The following is a 16,922-nucleotide window of genomic DNA, read 5'->3' as shown; positions in this document are numbered from 1 at the left end:
GTCAGTTCCTGAGTGGGAATTTAGGATTAAAATGCTTCCCCCACCCCACCCCAGGACCTACCCAGAGCATCCAAGGGCTACTGGATTGTTACAAATTGGGGAAATAGTCTGGGAACGAAGCTCCAGGTTTAGATCATGAAAAGATCTGGGCGTGATCAGACAAAAAGTTGATCAAATCCTGTGGCCAAACTGAACAATTGTCCCTGCGGAGTATTTGTTTCCATAAATGGAATGCAATAGATCCTTCCCATCATCCCCTTCTGGTAATTGGGATTAAGTAGTCTGCGTCATGAACAGAGAAGTTTTATTTGGTGAAGAAGCCACTGACTTCTTCCTCTCCTACTTTGGAACAGCCCCTGTGGCAGAACTGAATTTCCCCTCCAAATTTGATTACAGGTAATCCTCCACTTACAACAATTCATTTAGTGACCTTCCAAAATTACAACCGCACTGGAAGAAGTGACTTTTGACCATTTTTCACACTATGCTGATTTCTGCAGCATCCCCACGTTCACGAGATCAAAATTTGGACACTTGGCAACTGACTCATATTTATGACCGTCGCAGTGTCCCGGGGTCACGGGATTACCTTTTAGGACCTTCTTGTAAGCAAAGCCAAATTCACTTAGCAACTGTGTGACTAACTTAAGAATTGCGGTGATTCTCTTAAGAACTGTGGCACAAAAAGGGTTGTCAAATGGGGCAAAACTCACTTAACAAAGGTCTCACTCAAACAACAGAAATTTTGGGCTCAGCTGCGGTTGTCAGTCAAGGACGACCTGTAGATCTTTGTAGCACAATTGCAGCTAGAGAGATTTAGGCTGGGAAAAACTGGTACGCTGCTCCTGGACTTGGAGGATCCATTCACTTTACAAACTAATTACACTGTCATGGGAATAAAATCCCACTGCACTCCACGGAATGTCTGTCTGAAAATCCAGCGTGGCTAGTTTCCTGCCAGGAATCTTGTTAATAGCAAGTTAGCAAACTTTTGATCGGCTAGGCTTGCATAGCGCCCTTAACTTGGTTATAATATTAACCCGTTTTCTGGGTGTGGGTTTAACTACCCACCCCATCTAACCACCGTTAGCGTTCATCAAGCCTGGTCGAAATGCAGCGGCAGGGTTTTATAACAACTGACCCGCTCAAACGTCTCGTGCGAACCCAGCCACCGTGGGGAAAAAGAACCCAAAGCCGTGTTAAGAGGCCCGTGTACAAAGAACGGGAAGCTGGCCAAACGACGAGCCAATTTCGCTTCTTCATTCTCCCTCCACTCACATCGTGGGATAAGGGGGAGGTGGGGTGGGGTGGGGTGGCGGAACCCGCAAAGCCCAAGCATCGTGGCGCGGAACCAGAAAGAAGAAGAAGAAGAAGAAAAAAAAGATGACCCATTCTGACGACCGGTTTCATTCCGGCTTCATCCACGGGCTGGGAAAGAAGCGGGCAGGCAGGAGGGGGGCGAGGGCGGGTCTTGAAACTCCGTTCAAACGCTCCCCTCCCTCCGCCCTCCCGGACGTCCGCAGCCCGAGAGGTTATATAAGCCGTGGGACGGTGCAGCGGGCAAGCCGAGTTGCTTCCCGGGCATCGGAGGGGGCAAAAGAGAAGCAGCAGACCAATGCAAGCAGGGTCTCCGCTGCTGTAGCATCTCCGTGTCCCGGGTCTGCCTGCCTGCCTGCCTGCTCGCCCGCCCGGCGGAGAAGTTGCGACTTCGGCTGACTTTGGCGCTCGAAGTGGCGCCGGGCATGAATGGCGTGCGGGTGGCCATGCTGGGCAGCGAAGGGACGGGCAAATCCGGTAAGGGCGTTAAAAGCAGGGGGCTTTCGGCCTGGCGCTTCTGGCGGGCGGGTTGGCTGGCTGGCTTCCGAAGGGAATCGGTACGCTCGCAGGTAGACGCGCGATCGCGGGTTCACACGCTCTGAGCACAATTCTGAACGTGAGGAACTGGTGAAAAAAATAAATAAATAAATAAATAACGGAGCTGGAAGGGACCTTGGAGGACTTCTGGTCGGACCCCCTGCTCAGGTAGGAAACCCTACACCAGGGGTTAGGCAACCTTGGCTCTTTTATGACTCGGGGGTGGGGGGGGGACTTCAACTCTGGGAGTTGAAGTCCACGAGTCGTAAAAGAGCCAAGGTTGCCTACCCCTGCCTTACACGATTTTAAACAAAATGGTTGTCCAATCTCTTCTTAAAAACCTCCAGGGTTGGAGCATTCACAACTTCTGGTGGCAGGCAGTGCTTTTTTTTTGTAAAAGAAAAAGGTGCCGGAACTCACACTTGTCATACAACCCGCCTTGCCTACCCTACAAGGTTCCATCCAAAAAAGGTGCCGGAACTCCGTTCTGAGCGTTCTATGACAAAAAAAGCCCTGGTGGCAGGTGGTTCCTCTGATTAAATGTTCTAACTATTAGGAAATTTCTCTTCAGTTTTGGGTTGCCTCTCTCCTTGATTAGCTTCCATCCATTGCTTCTCCTCGTGCCTTCAGGTGCTTTGGAGAATAGGCTGCCCCCCCCCGCCCCCCTTCTATGTGGCAAACTCTTTAGTCTGCTTTGAGTTGAGCTCCTCTCCACTCCTGCAAAAATCCTCATGACCACTAGATGGCAGAGGAAGACCCTCACTGAAATTCTCTGGTTGGCTGGACCTGATGTAGCAGCCCAGATAGAGTAGCACTTATTCCTGATGTCTGCATGGAGGCTTTTCTTAGCAACCTTATTTTGGAGTGGATTTTCTCACTCCCCATGCCTATGGTTTCCTAGTGGTCTCCCATCCAAGTACTAACCAGTTGAGCATGTATTTGGAGATCACCCAAATCAACTGCATGCTGACCAATTCCAGTGGCACTTGATGGCAACAAGCCATCCCAAAGTTTGCCAAATGTCTTGCTGCTGTTTGCTATTACACTTCTTTTATATATTTTTTTTTCATTCAGTGGTGTCTAATTCTCAGAGACTGCCTGGACAAGTCCCTGCGGTTTTCTTGGCAAGTTTTTTTCAGAAGTGGTTTGCCATTGCCTCCTTCCTAGGGCTGAGAGAGAGTAACTGGTTCAAGATCACTCAGCTGGTTTCATGCCCAAGGTGGAACTATATACGGTAGAATAGACCTGGAAGGGACCTTGGAGGTCTTCTAGTCCAGCCCCTCACTTAAGCAGAACCTACACCATCTCAGACAGGTGAATGTCCAGTCCTTTCTTTAAAATCTCCAGTGATGGGGCGGCCACGATTTCTGGGGGCAAGGTGTTCCACTGGTTGATTGTCCTCACTGTCAGGAAGTTTCTCCTTAATTCCAGGTTACTTCTCTGTTTGATCAGTTTCCAACCCTTGTTTCTTGTCCTGCCCTCTGGTGCTTTGGTGAATAACGTGACCCCCTCCTCTTGATGGCAGCCCCTCAAATATTGGAATACTTCTATCATGTCTCTCCTATTTCTTCTTTTCTTTATACTAGCCAAACCCAAGTCCCGCAGCCGTTCTTCGTATGTTTTAGTCTCCAGGTCTTTGATCACCTTAGTTTTTCTTCTCTGATTTTTTTCAAAACTCTCAACATCTTTTTTGTGATATGGTGGCCAAAATTGGCTGCAGTATTCCAGGTGTGGTCTTACTAGGGCTTTGTAAAGTGGTACTACTACTTCGTGTGTCTGACCCCTTAACTTTGCCACCTAACTGGCTCTCAGCCACTGATTACCTGTTGCAAATTTATTTTCCAACCTTTGAAATACATTCAGTTGATGCAGAAAAGATATTTTGATAATAAGCTTATATCATTTTTTAAAAAAATATATATGACTTTTTTGAGCTGCAAATTGTTCAGTTTATTAAATTAGAATGGAATCCCACTTTATATATTTTTTTAAAAATCCTCCAAATTGAGGGGTAATTCATGAAAAATGTTCTAGGAATAAGTACCTTAATACATATGATTCTCAACATTTCTGTAGGGCCTCCTCTCCTTTTCACAATTCTTTAATATCTTATTTAGTTAGATGCCACTGCAAAGTTTGACTAGAGATAACTGCATAAAAGTTACCTGTTTGACTTGTTTGTCCTTGAAGAGTTGTGAGCTGTATCACCAATCTCTTTGCTCTTTTCCAGCCTGCTTATCTATTGCCTTCTGGTTTTTCTACTGTAGTTTCTTCAACCTTAACGAGCAAAATTATATATTTCAGCCTATTATTCACTTGTATGATATTCCAAAGTATATGATGTGCCCAGTTGATGTAATTGATGTAATTTTTGCAAATGGTAAAAATGTATCAAATGATATTGATGTTGACACTCTAGAAAGATGTTGACACTCTAGAAAGAGTGCAGAGAAGAGCAACAAAGATGATCAGGGCACTGGAGGCTAAAACATATAGGGAACGGTTGCTGGAATTGGGTATGTCTAGTTTAATGAAGAGAAGGGTGAGGGGTGACATGATAGCAGTGTTCCAATATCTCAGGGGCTGCCCCAAAGAAGAGGAAGTCAATTTATTCTCCAAAGCACCTGAAGGCAGGACAAGAAGCAACGGATGGAAACTAATCAAGGAGAGAAGCAATCTAGAACTAAGGAGAAATTTCCTGACAGTTAGAACAATTAATCAGTGGAACAACCTGCCTCCAGAAGTTGTGAAGGCTCCAACACTTTTTAAAGAAGAGATTGGACAATCATTTGTCTGAAATGGTGTAGGGTTTCCTGCCTGAGCAGGGGGATGGACTGGATGACCTCCAAGGTCCCTTCCAACTCTATTATTCTATATTCTATATACATTTGGATTTAACAGACATTTGATTTAACAGCTATTCCTTTCTCTGAAATGGTCTCTTAAGTTGAAGTTTTATTGGAAAATAAATGACTTGTAGTAATAGTCTTGGTATTTCGATTCTCCCAGTCCATAATTCCACTAATCTACTGATAGAAGCAATAAAATATAGTTTAGAATCAGTGATTTAAATTTCCATCAACAAATCTGGTGCAAAACTACTTTTTGCCATGGTAAGTATAGGTTGAGAATATCTTATTAAAGATCACATTCTAAGTTATGGTGATAGAAAAAAAAGAGACTGGACAGCCATTTGCCTGAAATGGTATAGGGCAGACGTGTCAAACTCTCGACGTCATGTGACATCACACTACGTATTGGGACAGTTTTGCCATTGCCGGCAATGGGGTGGGTGTGGCTTCCAGATGACGCATCCAGCCTACAGGCCGGGAGTTTGACACCCCTGGTATAGGGTTTCCCGCCTGAGCAGGGGGTTGGACCAGATGACCTCCAAGGTCCCTTCCAACTTTATTATTATTATTATTATTATTATTATTATTATTATTATTATTATTATTATTATTATTATTCTGTCCCAATTGTGTATACTGTTTGGTTTATCACAATGTACGTAGCTATAGATTATGTTGTGATAAGTGAATGAGATTATTATTAGTTATTTAACAAAATGTGGTTAAAATCCAGGATCATTCTTAGGATTTAATTCTAAATGTATAAATCCATTGGGATTCACACTCATGCTAAACCAGAATGATGAGTCTTGGACTTAGCAAAATATATGAACAAGCCAATGTGTTTTGTGCAACCTGGTTTATGTCATAATCCATGTGCAGTGAACCTTGATGGTCTGTTTGATAATGGTTAGAATAAATTATGGCTTAGAGCGAAACATAAACCCTGTAACAGCCTTCCTTCTAATTTTAGGTTTTACCACTAAAGTTCTAATTTTGGATGAAATGCAATTCTAGTCTAGTGTAGTTTGTACAGTATAAGCCCAAGGCATAACTTGAAGATACATGATGCAACAATCTTATCTGAAATCTGATCCAGGTGAAAGATTGCCTAGGTGTTCTTGCATCATGGAAGATAAGCAAGAGAGAGAGAGAGAGAGAGAGAGAGAGAATCTCAAAAAGCAGATGTTCAACTGGGCATTTCCAATAATGGAAAAAAATATATAATTCCAGATAGCTATCTTTTTCTGCTTTTCCATCCTTCTTCCCAGTTGTTTCTATGCAAAATTAAGTTAGCAATGGGACTTCAATAGCCATCTTCACACAACCTGTTTGATCACGCAGGGTCGTTAATACGGCTGTGCAGATGCTTTTTCTTAACCACTATCAGTGGCTGTCCTATAGCATATTGGACTGTGTGAACATGGAGTAATTGCCATTTCTGCTTCTGCCATTTGAAATGCGTTTCCCTTCTAGTTGGTGTGGTAGCAGCATCACATTTGCCCCTCACAATAGGGGTTGAAGAACAGCTTCCAATAGATCAGGGGTCTTCAAACTTGGCAACTTTAAGACTTGTGGACTTCAACTCCCAGAATTCCTCAGCCAACCCTGGCTGGCTGAGGAATTCTGAGAGTTGAAGTCCACAAGTCTTAAAGTTGCCAAGTTTGAAGACCCCTGCAATAGATAGTATGGAAGACTTTTGCCTTCCACAGTACAAGGTAGTCCTCAACTTACAACCACAAATGGGACAGAACGTCTGTTGCTAAGCTATGTAGTTCTTTAAAGATTTGTGCCCAGTCTTGTGACCTTATCTGCCAAAAAACCCCATGCCTTCAAAACTTGAGTTAGCTGTTATCTTTGATTGTTACTTGGCTATATGGACGCTGAGTTTGTCGATCAGAAGGTCGGCAGTTTGGCGGGTCGAATCCCGAGTGCCGTGTAACAGAGTGAGCGCCTGTTACTTGTCCCAGCTTCTGCCAACCTAGCAGTTCGAAAGCACGTAAAAATGCAAGTAGAAAAATAGGGACCACTACAGTGGGAAGGTAACAGCGTTCCGTGCACCTTTGGCGTCTAGTCATGCCGGCCACATGACCACGGAGACGTCCTTGGACAAGCGCTGGCTCTTCGGCTTTGAAATGGAGATGAGCACCGGCCCCTAGAGTCGGAAACGACTAGTACGTATGTGCGGGAGAACCTTTACCTTTACCTTACAATTTTTCTGTGTCCCTTTGCTGCCATCTAGTGATTATGCATATTATTGCAGTCCAGTTTGGGCAGCCTTAATATGCTTGAATCAATCTCGTAAAATAATAGCTGAATACAGTGTCTGAAGCCAGGCGCTGCTCCTGTATGGTAGTCTATTTAATTAATTGATTGATTGATTGATTAGCCCATGGGCCATATCAAGGTGCAGAGTTCCAAACACAGGTTATATTAAAATGCAGTAAAAAAAAATTAAAATGGAATTGGTTAGGGTTATATTTCACTATCACCCCAACAATCTACCCCAATCAGTCTCACTTATGCCTATCTCAGCCGTACCATTTTGCTCAGGTACTGTGCTGTGTCAAATGTAATTTTCAAATTCTGGCCGCACATAAGGTAGGTTATTTTGATATGGGGATACCAATGGCAGTCTATCTATCTATCTATCTATCTATCTATCTATCTATCTATCTATCTATCTATCTATCTATCTATCATCTATCTATTCATTTATTTATTTATTTAATTGATTTTATATACCGCCCTATTCCCGAAGGACTCAGGGCGGTTTACAGGGCGAGTTAAAACAATACAAATAAGTACACTTTAAAATAGAATTAAATAAGACTAGCCCATAATTAATTAAAATTAAAATTAAAATTAAAATTAATTAAAATTAAAATTAAAATAATTAAAATTAAAATTAAAATTAAAATTAAAATTAAAATTAACCCCCTCAGTCCAGGCCAGCAAGATCAAACAACCAAGTTTTAAGGTCCCGGTGAAACGAGCGAAGGTCTGGGGCAGTCCAAAGTTCTACTGGCAGTTCATTCCATAGGGCAGGCGCGCCCACAGAGAATGCCCTTCCCCTGGGAATAACCCGCCAGCATTCCCTAACCGGCGGAACCCTAAGGAGGCCCTCCCTGTGGGAGCGCACAGGATGCTGGGAGGCTGATGCTGGCAGCAGGTGCTCCCTGAGATAATCCGGACCCATGTCATTTAGGGCTTTATAGGTCATCACCAGCACCTTGACTATTTAGAAATATTTAGAAATTCTATTTAGAAATTCGCCCACAAGGTAGGAATTATCACAGTCACATAAATACACCTTAACATTTGAGACTCTCTTCATTTCTCCATCTCTGGCGCCAGCAGTTGATTTCTGGTTTACATCTTGGGACCTAAATATTGCATTATTGGCCAATTAAATTGGGAAACTAGAACAAATATACAATTTTCAGAGCTGACGCAAAGTAGCGGTAGAAAGTACTGTGTACGTTGTCTGCTATATATAGGCTTGTAGCTTGACTCACAGTCCAGTTATTAGCTGGATATGCCTGAATGCAAAAAAAAAAAAGAAAAAGAGAAAAAAGAAATTGCTAAAATCCAGAGATATTTTCTTTGGAAAATCATGAATCCAAAGCATCACTCACATGACTCCTTCACTTTGTCTTTTGCAGCTCTTACGGTGCGCTTTCTAACAAAGCGTTTCATTGGGGAATATGCCTCTGATTCTGGTAAGTTTCCACTAACTTTGAATCTTCCTTGCATTTTATTTATACTCAAATGATTCAGATGTTAGTGGTGGTAAAGGAAGGGATTTTATAAAATGAGGAAGCAGGAGATATAGTAAATGTTCTGAGCTCTGTGCTTTAAGGAAAAATACAAATTCTACGGCTTTCTTTTAAACCTGAAAACTAACATCATTTCCTGGCTAAGTATAAGATTGAGACAGGGAAGAGGTAGCAATGGATTGATTCATCTTTGTTGTATTGTTTTGGGGAGGTATAAAAGATGGTTTTTCTAGCCAGCCCTGTTTATTTCTCTTTTTCCCCCCTCACAGAATGCATTTATACAAAACATTTGTGTCTGGATGGAAAGCAAATTAACCTGGAAATATATGATCCTTGTTCCCAAGTAAGTTGGAAAACTGTACAGTGAACACACACATAGTAAATACACCTTCCTCCTTCTCTTTTCCCTACGAACCCGGTGGGTGTGGTGGGCTGGGCTGAGAAAAAGTGACTGGCCCAAAGACATCCAGCCAGCTTTCGTGCCTAAGGCAGGATTAGAACTGACAGCCTCATTGTGATTGGCTCAAAGTCACTCAGCTGACTTTCATGCCTAAGGCTGGACTAGAACTCACATTCTCCTGGCGATTGCTGCAAAGTCATCCAGATGGCCTTCATGCCCTAAGGTGGGACTAGAACTCACTGTCTCCTGGGTGAATGGCGCAAAGTTTTCCAACTGGCTTTTGTGCCTAGGAAGGGACTAGAACTCACTGTCTCCTGGTGATTGGCCCAAAGTTTTCCAACTGGCTTTTGTGCCTAGGAAGGGACTAGAGAACTCACTGTCTCCTGGTGATTGGCCCAAAGTTTTCCAACTGGCTTTTGTGCCTAGGAAGGGACTAGAACTCACTGTCTCCTGGTGATTGGCCCATTGTCATCTCGCCGGCTTTCATGCCTAAAGCAGGACTAGAACTGACTGGCAGACAGGTTTCTGAGAAGTTAGACACTTACCAAACAACCAGAGATGATGAATTGTTTTTATTGGGTTATAAAAGAATAAGGCCTGCTCCTGAGATGAGCTATACTTCAAAGTGCCTTTAAGATGTTTTTGACTCTCATATGACCGTATCTGGAATGATAGTTTGATTTAGCAAGGCAGAGAATTCACATAAATTGCATTTTTTAAAAACAACAACAACAAAAACAGATACAGATTGTGTAATTCAGTTCATGCACAGATCGCATTGTGCTTCTACCAAAGTGGATTTTCTTCGCTTTCAGAGAATGCCAGCTGGAGAATTTGATTACAGTTGATTGGGGCTCTTCACTTAGTTGGTTTTCTAAATAATTTTGGTCTACTTACCATCTCTCAGTGTAAATCTATTTTAATCTATTGGTCCTGGTGGGGAATAAAACAAATAGAACCAGGAAACCCAAAAAAAGCCATGCATACTAACTGCTTTATAAAAAGCATGGAATAAAACTTCTCATCTGAAGAAAAAAAAAGTTCCAACATAATTGTATTGGGAATGAGTGCATCTTTGGGAGACCCCAAAGGTTGGGATAGAGACAGATCCTCCAGGAGAAAAATCTTAAGAGTTGACACCAACATGATGGCGGGTAATCAGTTTTGTTTCAATTAGGCTGAAACAGTGTCTTTTCCAGTGGTGGGATTCAGCCAGTTCACACCAGTACCGGTAGCTAATTTTTTGTTGCCCAGGCCCAGAATGGACTTCCAGAAGCGGCATCCAGACAGAGAACTGGTTGTTCACATATTTGAATCCCACCAGTGGTCTTCTCCAGCCGAAAGCACAGTACAAACTGCTTGTCGTTTTGCCTTCCAGCCTCAACCAGGAAAGTTGTTGCTTACAGATGAACTCCAGTGGGCAGATGGATTTGTTGTGGTCTATGACATCAGTGACCGAACTTCATTTGCTTTCGCAAAAGCATTGCTTTACCGGATCCGTGAATGTCATGCCGGAACTTGCAAAAGGCAAGTTAGCTAGTGACTGTGACTAGGAAAATTGAAAATTTGTGTGGAGCGTAAGCGAAATGGGCCTAGATTCAGACTTGATCTCTTTACCTCAGGGGTGGGGAACCATGGCCCTTTTATGACTTGTGGACTTCAACTCCTGCTTCACTTAAGGCAGGGGTAACCCACCCCTGCTTTAAGTGAAGACCCAATAAAAGCCAGGAGTGATGAGTCCAATTGATTGCAGTGGATCTACCTAGTTTGACTCAGCCAATCCTCTTACTCACAGACGTACCAAATAGGAATTGTGCATAGTTTTAAAATCAGTTTATTAGGGTCAGCTTATCTATGGTGCTGGATCAAGCTACTGTACCTCAGAGTGAGTTTTATTGAACTGGGTGACATTTATAACTATCAGCCGGCTGAAATTCAATCTCCGCTTTTTAATTGCAGTGAGGGAAAGAAATGGCTAGTGTGAAGGATGATCCCCATCCAATAAAAGCAACTCTCCAATGACTGGCTATTTTTCACAACCTTTGTCTTCATATGTGTGAATCTGTCACCATCGATAGTCCACGTGAAAAGTTTGTGTTTGTAGAGAAAATGGCCAGCTGTTGCTCCTATTTCACCCTCCTTGCTTAAAAAGCAAACAAAAAACTCTAGGGATCAATTGGGATTCCAATAGAAATTTTAGAATTTTGCTAAAACTGTTCCCCAAATGGTTCTTTTGAAATCACAGCAATTCCACTGTGTTAAAAATATAGGCTGGTCCTATAGAAAAGACACCTTATTCTTGGTTGATTTTTAACTTAGGCATTACATACTGAATATGACATAAATGGAAAACATTTTCTTTAAAAAGAGGGGGATGTATAAATTACATAGATGAGCTCAACTGGTGCATCAGTATACAAACACACACTCCCTTCTATCAAACAATTTCATCTGGGAGGATCCAGCACTTGTGTCTTAGTGGTATCTGCCCTATGGAACAGCCTCCCTTTTGAGATTTGGGAAGCTTCTACTCCATTTGCCCTCTATTCTCTCTCTCTCTCTCTCTCTCCCTCCCTCCCTCCCTCCCTCCCTCTCTCTCTCTCTCTCTCTCTCTCATCTATATCTATCTATCTATCAACTATCAATCATCTATCATCTATATAAATCATCTATCAATCATCTCTCTATATATCATCTATCATCTATCAATCATCTCTATCTGTCTATCTATCATCTCTCTCTCTCTCTCTCTCTCATCTATCTATATCTATCTATCTATCTATCTATCTATCTATCTATCTATCTATCTATCTATCTATCATCTATATCTATCTATCTATCATCTATCTATCTATCTCTTCTCTCATCTCTCTCTCATCTCTATCCATCTGCTGACAGCTAGACCTGGCTGTTTCTTTCTGCTCTGGACTGGGATGTGGGATGAGCCCAGTACGTGTGCAGTTGGTGGGAGTTGCTATGATACCTTGATTAGAGGGTGATGGCCCTTGATTTTGTGAGATTTGAATTTGTATCTTTTTATATATATATTTACTGTTTCGATGCTCAAGGTTGAATTGTACAGACAGTTCTCAAGTTATGGCCATAAAATGGAGCCTGCCCATCACAGTTGTAAAACGGTGCAGTTGTTAAGGGGACCAGTGACTCGCTATAGCTGTGGTTCTGCTGAAAACTGGAAGTAAATAACAGTTTTTGGCAAAACAATCATAAAGTACAATTGCACAACCACGGGACACTGCAAACAGCCATACCTGTGGCTGAGTTGCTGAGCATCTGAAGTGGTGTTATGTGATGATAGGGATTATAAGTACCTGGTAGGGGCCGTTGGAACTTTCAACAGTTGCTAAGCAACTGGCCGTACGTTGAGAAATACCTGTATAAGATAAAGTTTTAATATACATGATTTAACTACATAAAAATATATTGCATCTTGTACAATTTACACATGATCTAACATTTAAAAAAAAATAACAGAAGCAACTGGTGTAAACACGAGCTGAGCAGAAGAAAGTTCCTTGTTTATAATTTTCCTTTTGTCCCACGTTGTTTTTCCAGAGCCTCAGAGTGCACCGTGGTTCTGGTTGGGAACAAACAGGATTTGTGCCACATACGAGAAGTTGGTTGGGATGAAGGACAGAAGTTGGCCTTGGATTACAGATGCCAGTTTTGTGAACTGTCAGCTGCGGAACAATGCCAGGAAGTGGGAATGATGTTCATCCAAGCTTTGAGAACCCTCCCGACTCATCCCAAGGGGAAGGAGAAGAGACGCCCCAGCGGCTCAAAATCCATGGCCAAACTGATTAATAACATGTTTGGAAAGAGGAGAAAGTCTGTTTAGTGAGAGGTCCACCAGAAAGGGGCAGGGAGCCATGACACGGTCTCTCTCACACATATGCACACACATGCACAAAGGATCTAGTCCATGTGAAGACCTTAGCATGTCACACATGGAAGCCATAGAAATGACTGGCATATTCCCACCTGGCATGGCAAAATCATTGCTTAAATCTAGCCTTTCGATAACTCCTTTGGGAATATAGTAGTTTTGCAAGGAGCAGGTTGACTTTAGAGCATACTAAAGCTCTGTCTATGGTTATTAAAGGAGTGAGTTGTAAGTTAATCGCTAATAATCTTAAACGGATCCAGGCAGGCAATATGTATAAGGCCAGGAAAACTATGTAGTACAGCGCCTACATCAGTGTTTCCCATGCTTAGCCATTTTTAAGACAGGTGGACTTCAACTCCCAGAATGCCCCAGCCAGCATTCCAATGCTGCCTGGGGTATTCTGGGACTTGAAGTCCACCTATCTTAAAAACATTGGTCTAAATTATGGTATTGATTTCAACAACAACAACAACACTCTTTGGTCTGGGAGAAAGGAAGGTAGGCCAAAATTTACAACTGGGAAAGGATTACCAAAAACAGCAGAAAGCAGGAAGGAAAGAAAATATTGAACTATTAGCATCTTTTCCAGAAGTGATATTAAATTCCTATCAATTTAAGCAGGTGATTTCCTGGCTACAGTTCTTTTCCTTAGATAGCTTGGCACAGGCTTAGGAAGAGATTAAAACCTGACTGAAGTCGTATCAGCTAATTCGTTTTTCCAGCTTTTGGCTACAATCATGTGACAGCCTCACGTGATCAGCTTTTCCTTCTAATATATTTTAGTGCCTCTTTACCACTTAAGTGTAGTCAGCGGCTTCTTGCTAAGGCCAGCCTTACACTAAATATTGTAAAACCACTGAGAGGCTAATGGCTTTTTAGGTAAACTGGGGGGGACAGAATGTAAGCATATTGCTGAATAAGCTTGTGGAAAATTTGATCTCCACCTCTCGCTGTTTCTCTTGCTTATGGGTAACATGAACAGGAGGATGTGAAAATGCATTTGGAAACGTGAACATTCTTTCGCTCTCCAAAATATGCAAGTCTCAACAGCTGCCCAGCCAGCAGCATCGCTTGATAGTGAGTTGGGCAGCTTATTAATTTAATAAATAAATAATGCAAATAACTCGGCCCTTTGAGATGGCAGCATTCCAATTTATGTCGTTCGAGAAAGTGGGAGGGGGGCAGCTTCAGCACGAACTGGCAAAGTATATTTTTGGTTCATCTTCTCTCTTACACAGGTTTTTTTTTTCCCCTACAGTGAAACCAGTCAAGGGAGGCCTCTTTTAAGAGTTACTGATTTCTTATTATGGGTTTTGGAGTTATTGCTTTCGGTTGAGTAAGCCCAGGCTGATGCAGAGATCAAAGCAATTTAAGGCAGCCGGTTTCCAAGGCAGGAATTAACAAGAGGTTTGACACAGAAATTCAAGCAAATAAAAAAAAAACACAAAAAGTCAACATAGTGTACTTGACTGATCTAAGAGGCATCACTCCCAACACGCCCACCCTTAGCAGGCTACTGTTGCTATGGTCTTCTTCCAAGAATTGAGAACGGTCCAAAGTCACCCAACCGGCTTCTTGTCTAAGCAAAAGTAAAATTCACAGTCCCCCAGTTTCGAGCTTTTGTGACTTTAACCCCTAGAGTCCCAGGGGTAGGCAACCTCGGCTCTTTTATTATTATTATTATTATTTATTTTATTAGATTTTTATACCGCCCTATTCCCAAAGGACTCTGGGCGGTTTACAGGGCAGCATAAAATACAATATAAAGATAATATAAAATTAAAATAAATTTAATTAATTAAGCCCAACAATTAAAACAATATATAAAAAGCTAAAACCCCTTCAGTCCAGGCCTGATGACTTGTGGACTTCAACTCCCAGAATTCCTGAGCCAGCATAGCTAACTCAGGAATTCTGGGAGTTGAAGTCCATAAGTCATAAAAGAGTCGAGGTTGCCTACCCCTGTTTCTCACTGCTTAACAACATACAACCGCTGCTGACAATTTTATGTCTGCTGGTGGGACGAGATGTCAAACCAAAGAAAACATTTTCATCAGCAGCTGATGGCGATTCACAGTTCATGATGTTATTATGCTGCCTTCCCTGCATAAAACAGCAATATGCATTGGGAGCCATTCTATTCACTCAGCATTGACAGACTTATACGTGTCCCAGGAAACAGAATAAAACTATTTCCTTATTTTAAATTTCAAAAAAGAATGTTTCATGTCTTTTAACATGTCACGTCTCTAGATTTGCTGATAGATGTTATGATGAACAGGTCTTTTGCATCAGCTGTGTAGCAGCTGTGATCTTTCCTGAGCTGGTCTAGGAATTTTGCAATTTGGCAATCATTTGGTTCGATCTTCTCTTGATGGCTGTAACATAGACAGTAGAAGTCCACCCTTGGAAAATGTCTAGAAGTTGCAATTGGTATAAAATAGGGCAGATCCATAGATGCCCATAGAAAGGTGACGGTGACCAGAATCAGCAAGTTGCCAACAGTAGTGTTATGACTTAAGCCCTGGCCTTTTTGTATATGCATGCGATATTTCAAGATGTACAAAAAAGGAGCATTGTTTTGACTGCAATACAAAGCCACCATCTTGCTGATTTTGTTGAACTTGCACTTGTTCTGCTAGTTCATGCCCCAATATGTCACCTTCAAAGCCCTACAAGGCTTAGGACCAGGTTATTTTGAGGGACCATCTTTTCCTGATCACATCTATCTGACCCACAAGAGTGGAGACGCAGGGAACGCTATAGGTCCTCTCTCCTATGAAAGTCCATCTAATGGGACCAAGAAGAAGGGCCTTCTCCACAGTGGCTCCCTCCCTGTGAAACATCATCACCACGGAGATAGGATTGGCCCCCACTCTGACACTCTTTCAAAGGGCTTGTCAACAGGCCGGGGGACCCCACAGAGTGGACAGAGCCCATAAAATGGCACATTCAATTGTGGTTGCCAAGGGGTTGTGGGATTAACAGAATAACAGAGATGGAAGGGACCTTGGAGGTCTTCTAGTCCAGGGGTGTTGAACTTGCAACGTCACATGATGTGTTGTGACGTATCGTGACTTTTTTTCCATTGCCAGCAATGAGATGGGCGCAGTTCTGGCATGATGCATCTGGCCTGCGGGCTGCCAATTTGACACCCTTATTCTAGTCCAGGGGTAGGCAACCTTGGCTCTTTTATGACTTGTGGACTTCAACTCCCAGAATCCCTGAGCCAGCTATGCTCAGCTATGTTCTAGTCCAACTCCCTGCTCAAGCAGGAAACCCTACAACATTTCTGGTTGTCCAACCAGACCGTTGTCACTGTTCAGACCTGATAAAAACAACCCATGGCTTATAGTCCTGGATGACCCCAGTGTAAAGGTATATCCAGAAGTGAAAATATACCCAGAAGTATGTCCAGAACCTAACAATGATGGTGTTACCTAGTTCGGTGGGGAAACATTGGCAAGAAGTTTGCTTTTTATTGTTTTTACGTTGGGTTTTTATCCTTGTAAGCCACCCAGAGTCACTGAGAGTTGGGCGGCTGTATAAATTTACTTAAACAAACAAACAAGGGACTGCTTTTCCCATTGCTGTTAAGATCAGAAGATATTCTTCGTACTTTCTATTTAGTCAATAGAAATGAATTTTAAGAAGAGGAGAAAGGAAAGCAGAGTAGCTGCTTCCCAATTATATCAACATATCAACAAGAGGAGTGAGGCTATTTCTGCTTTTTTTTTTCTTCAGCAGATGGATATCCAGCTTGATGGTGGACAGTTTATGCATAAGGTCAAGAACTAGAGGACATGACAGGTGCTGATTGCCTGCAAAGCTGCAAGCAGCCAACGATTGATGTGCCCAGGGAAGTAGCCAAAAAGCAGGCATTATCAGATTATAACTTCATAACTCAACAAAGACCATTCTAAAACTGTCAGAGTAATCATCCCAAACCAGCAAGCAAACAAATAAAAAGTTTCTGAGCTTTACAACACCCTTTCCCAAACATTCTGCCTCTCTTCTATTAGTACTGATATTTCCTTTGCAGTCCTAGGAAGAGAATATCTGTAGCTCACAGCTGAGTTGTAGAGTCCCTGATGCTCTTTCAGCTTGGTTGTTTACATGAAGATGTTTTGTTA

The 16,922-nt window shown here is 42.3% G+C and overlaps 1 protein-coding gene across 2 annotated transcripts; it reads left to right on the top strand.

Moving 5' to 3' along the window:
• Window positions 1-1,545: 1,545 nt before the first annotated feature.
• RERGL (RERG like) lies at window positions 1,546-14,400 on the top strand. Of its 2 annotated transcripts, XM_083366794.1 has the most exons (5): window positions 1,546-1,794; window positions 8,372-8,428; window positions 8,755-8,828; window positions 10,264-10,412; window positions 12,459-14,400. In XM_083366794.1, exons 1-5 carry the CDS (start codon window positions 1,743-1,745, stop codon window positions 12,739-12,741), a joined length of 615 nt encoding a protein of 204 aa, XP_083222920.1. In that variant the 5' UTR covers window positions 1,546-1,742; the 3' UTR covers window positions 12,742-14,400. The 2 variants fall into 2 exon arrangements, with proteins under 2 accessions (XP_083222920.1, XP_083222919.1); XM_083366793.1 differs by lacking the exon at window positions 1,546-1,794 and having other exon boundaries at window positions 8,119-8,428.
• Window positions 14,401-16,922: the final 2,522 nt, after the last annotated feature.

Source organism: Vipera ursinii, assembly GCF_947247035.1.
Source record: "Vipera ursinii genome assembly, chromosome: 6".
Taxonomy (NCBI): Eukaryota; Metazoa; Chordata; class Lepidosauria; order Squamata; family Viperidae; genus Vipera; species Vipera ursinii.
The sequence above is the reverse complement of the archived record's forward strand: the minus strand, read 5'-3'. Positions and strand labels throughout refer to the sequence as shown.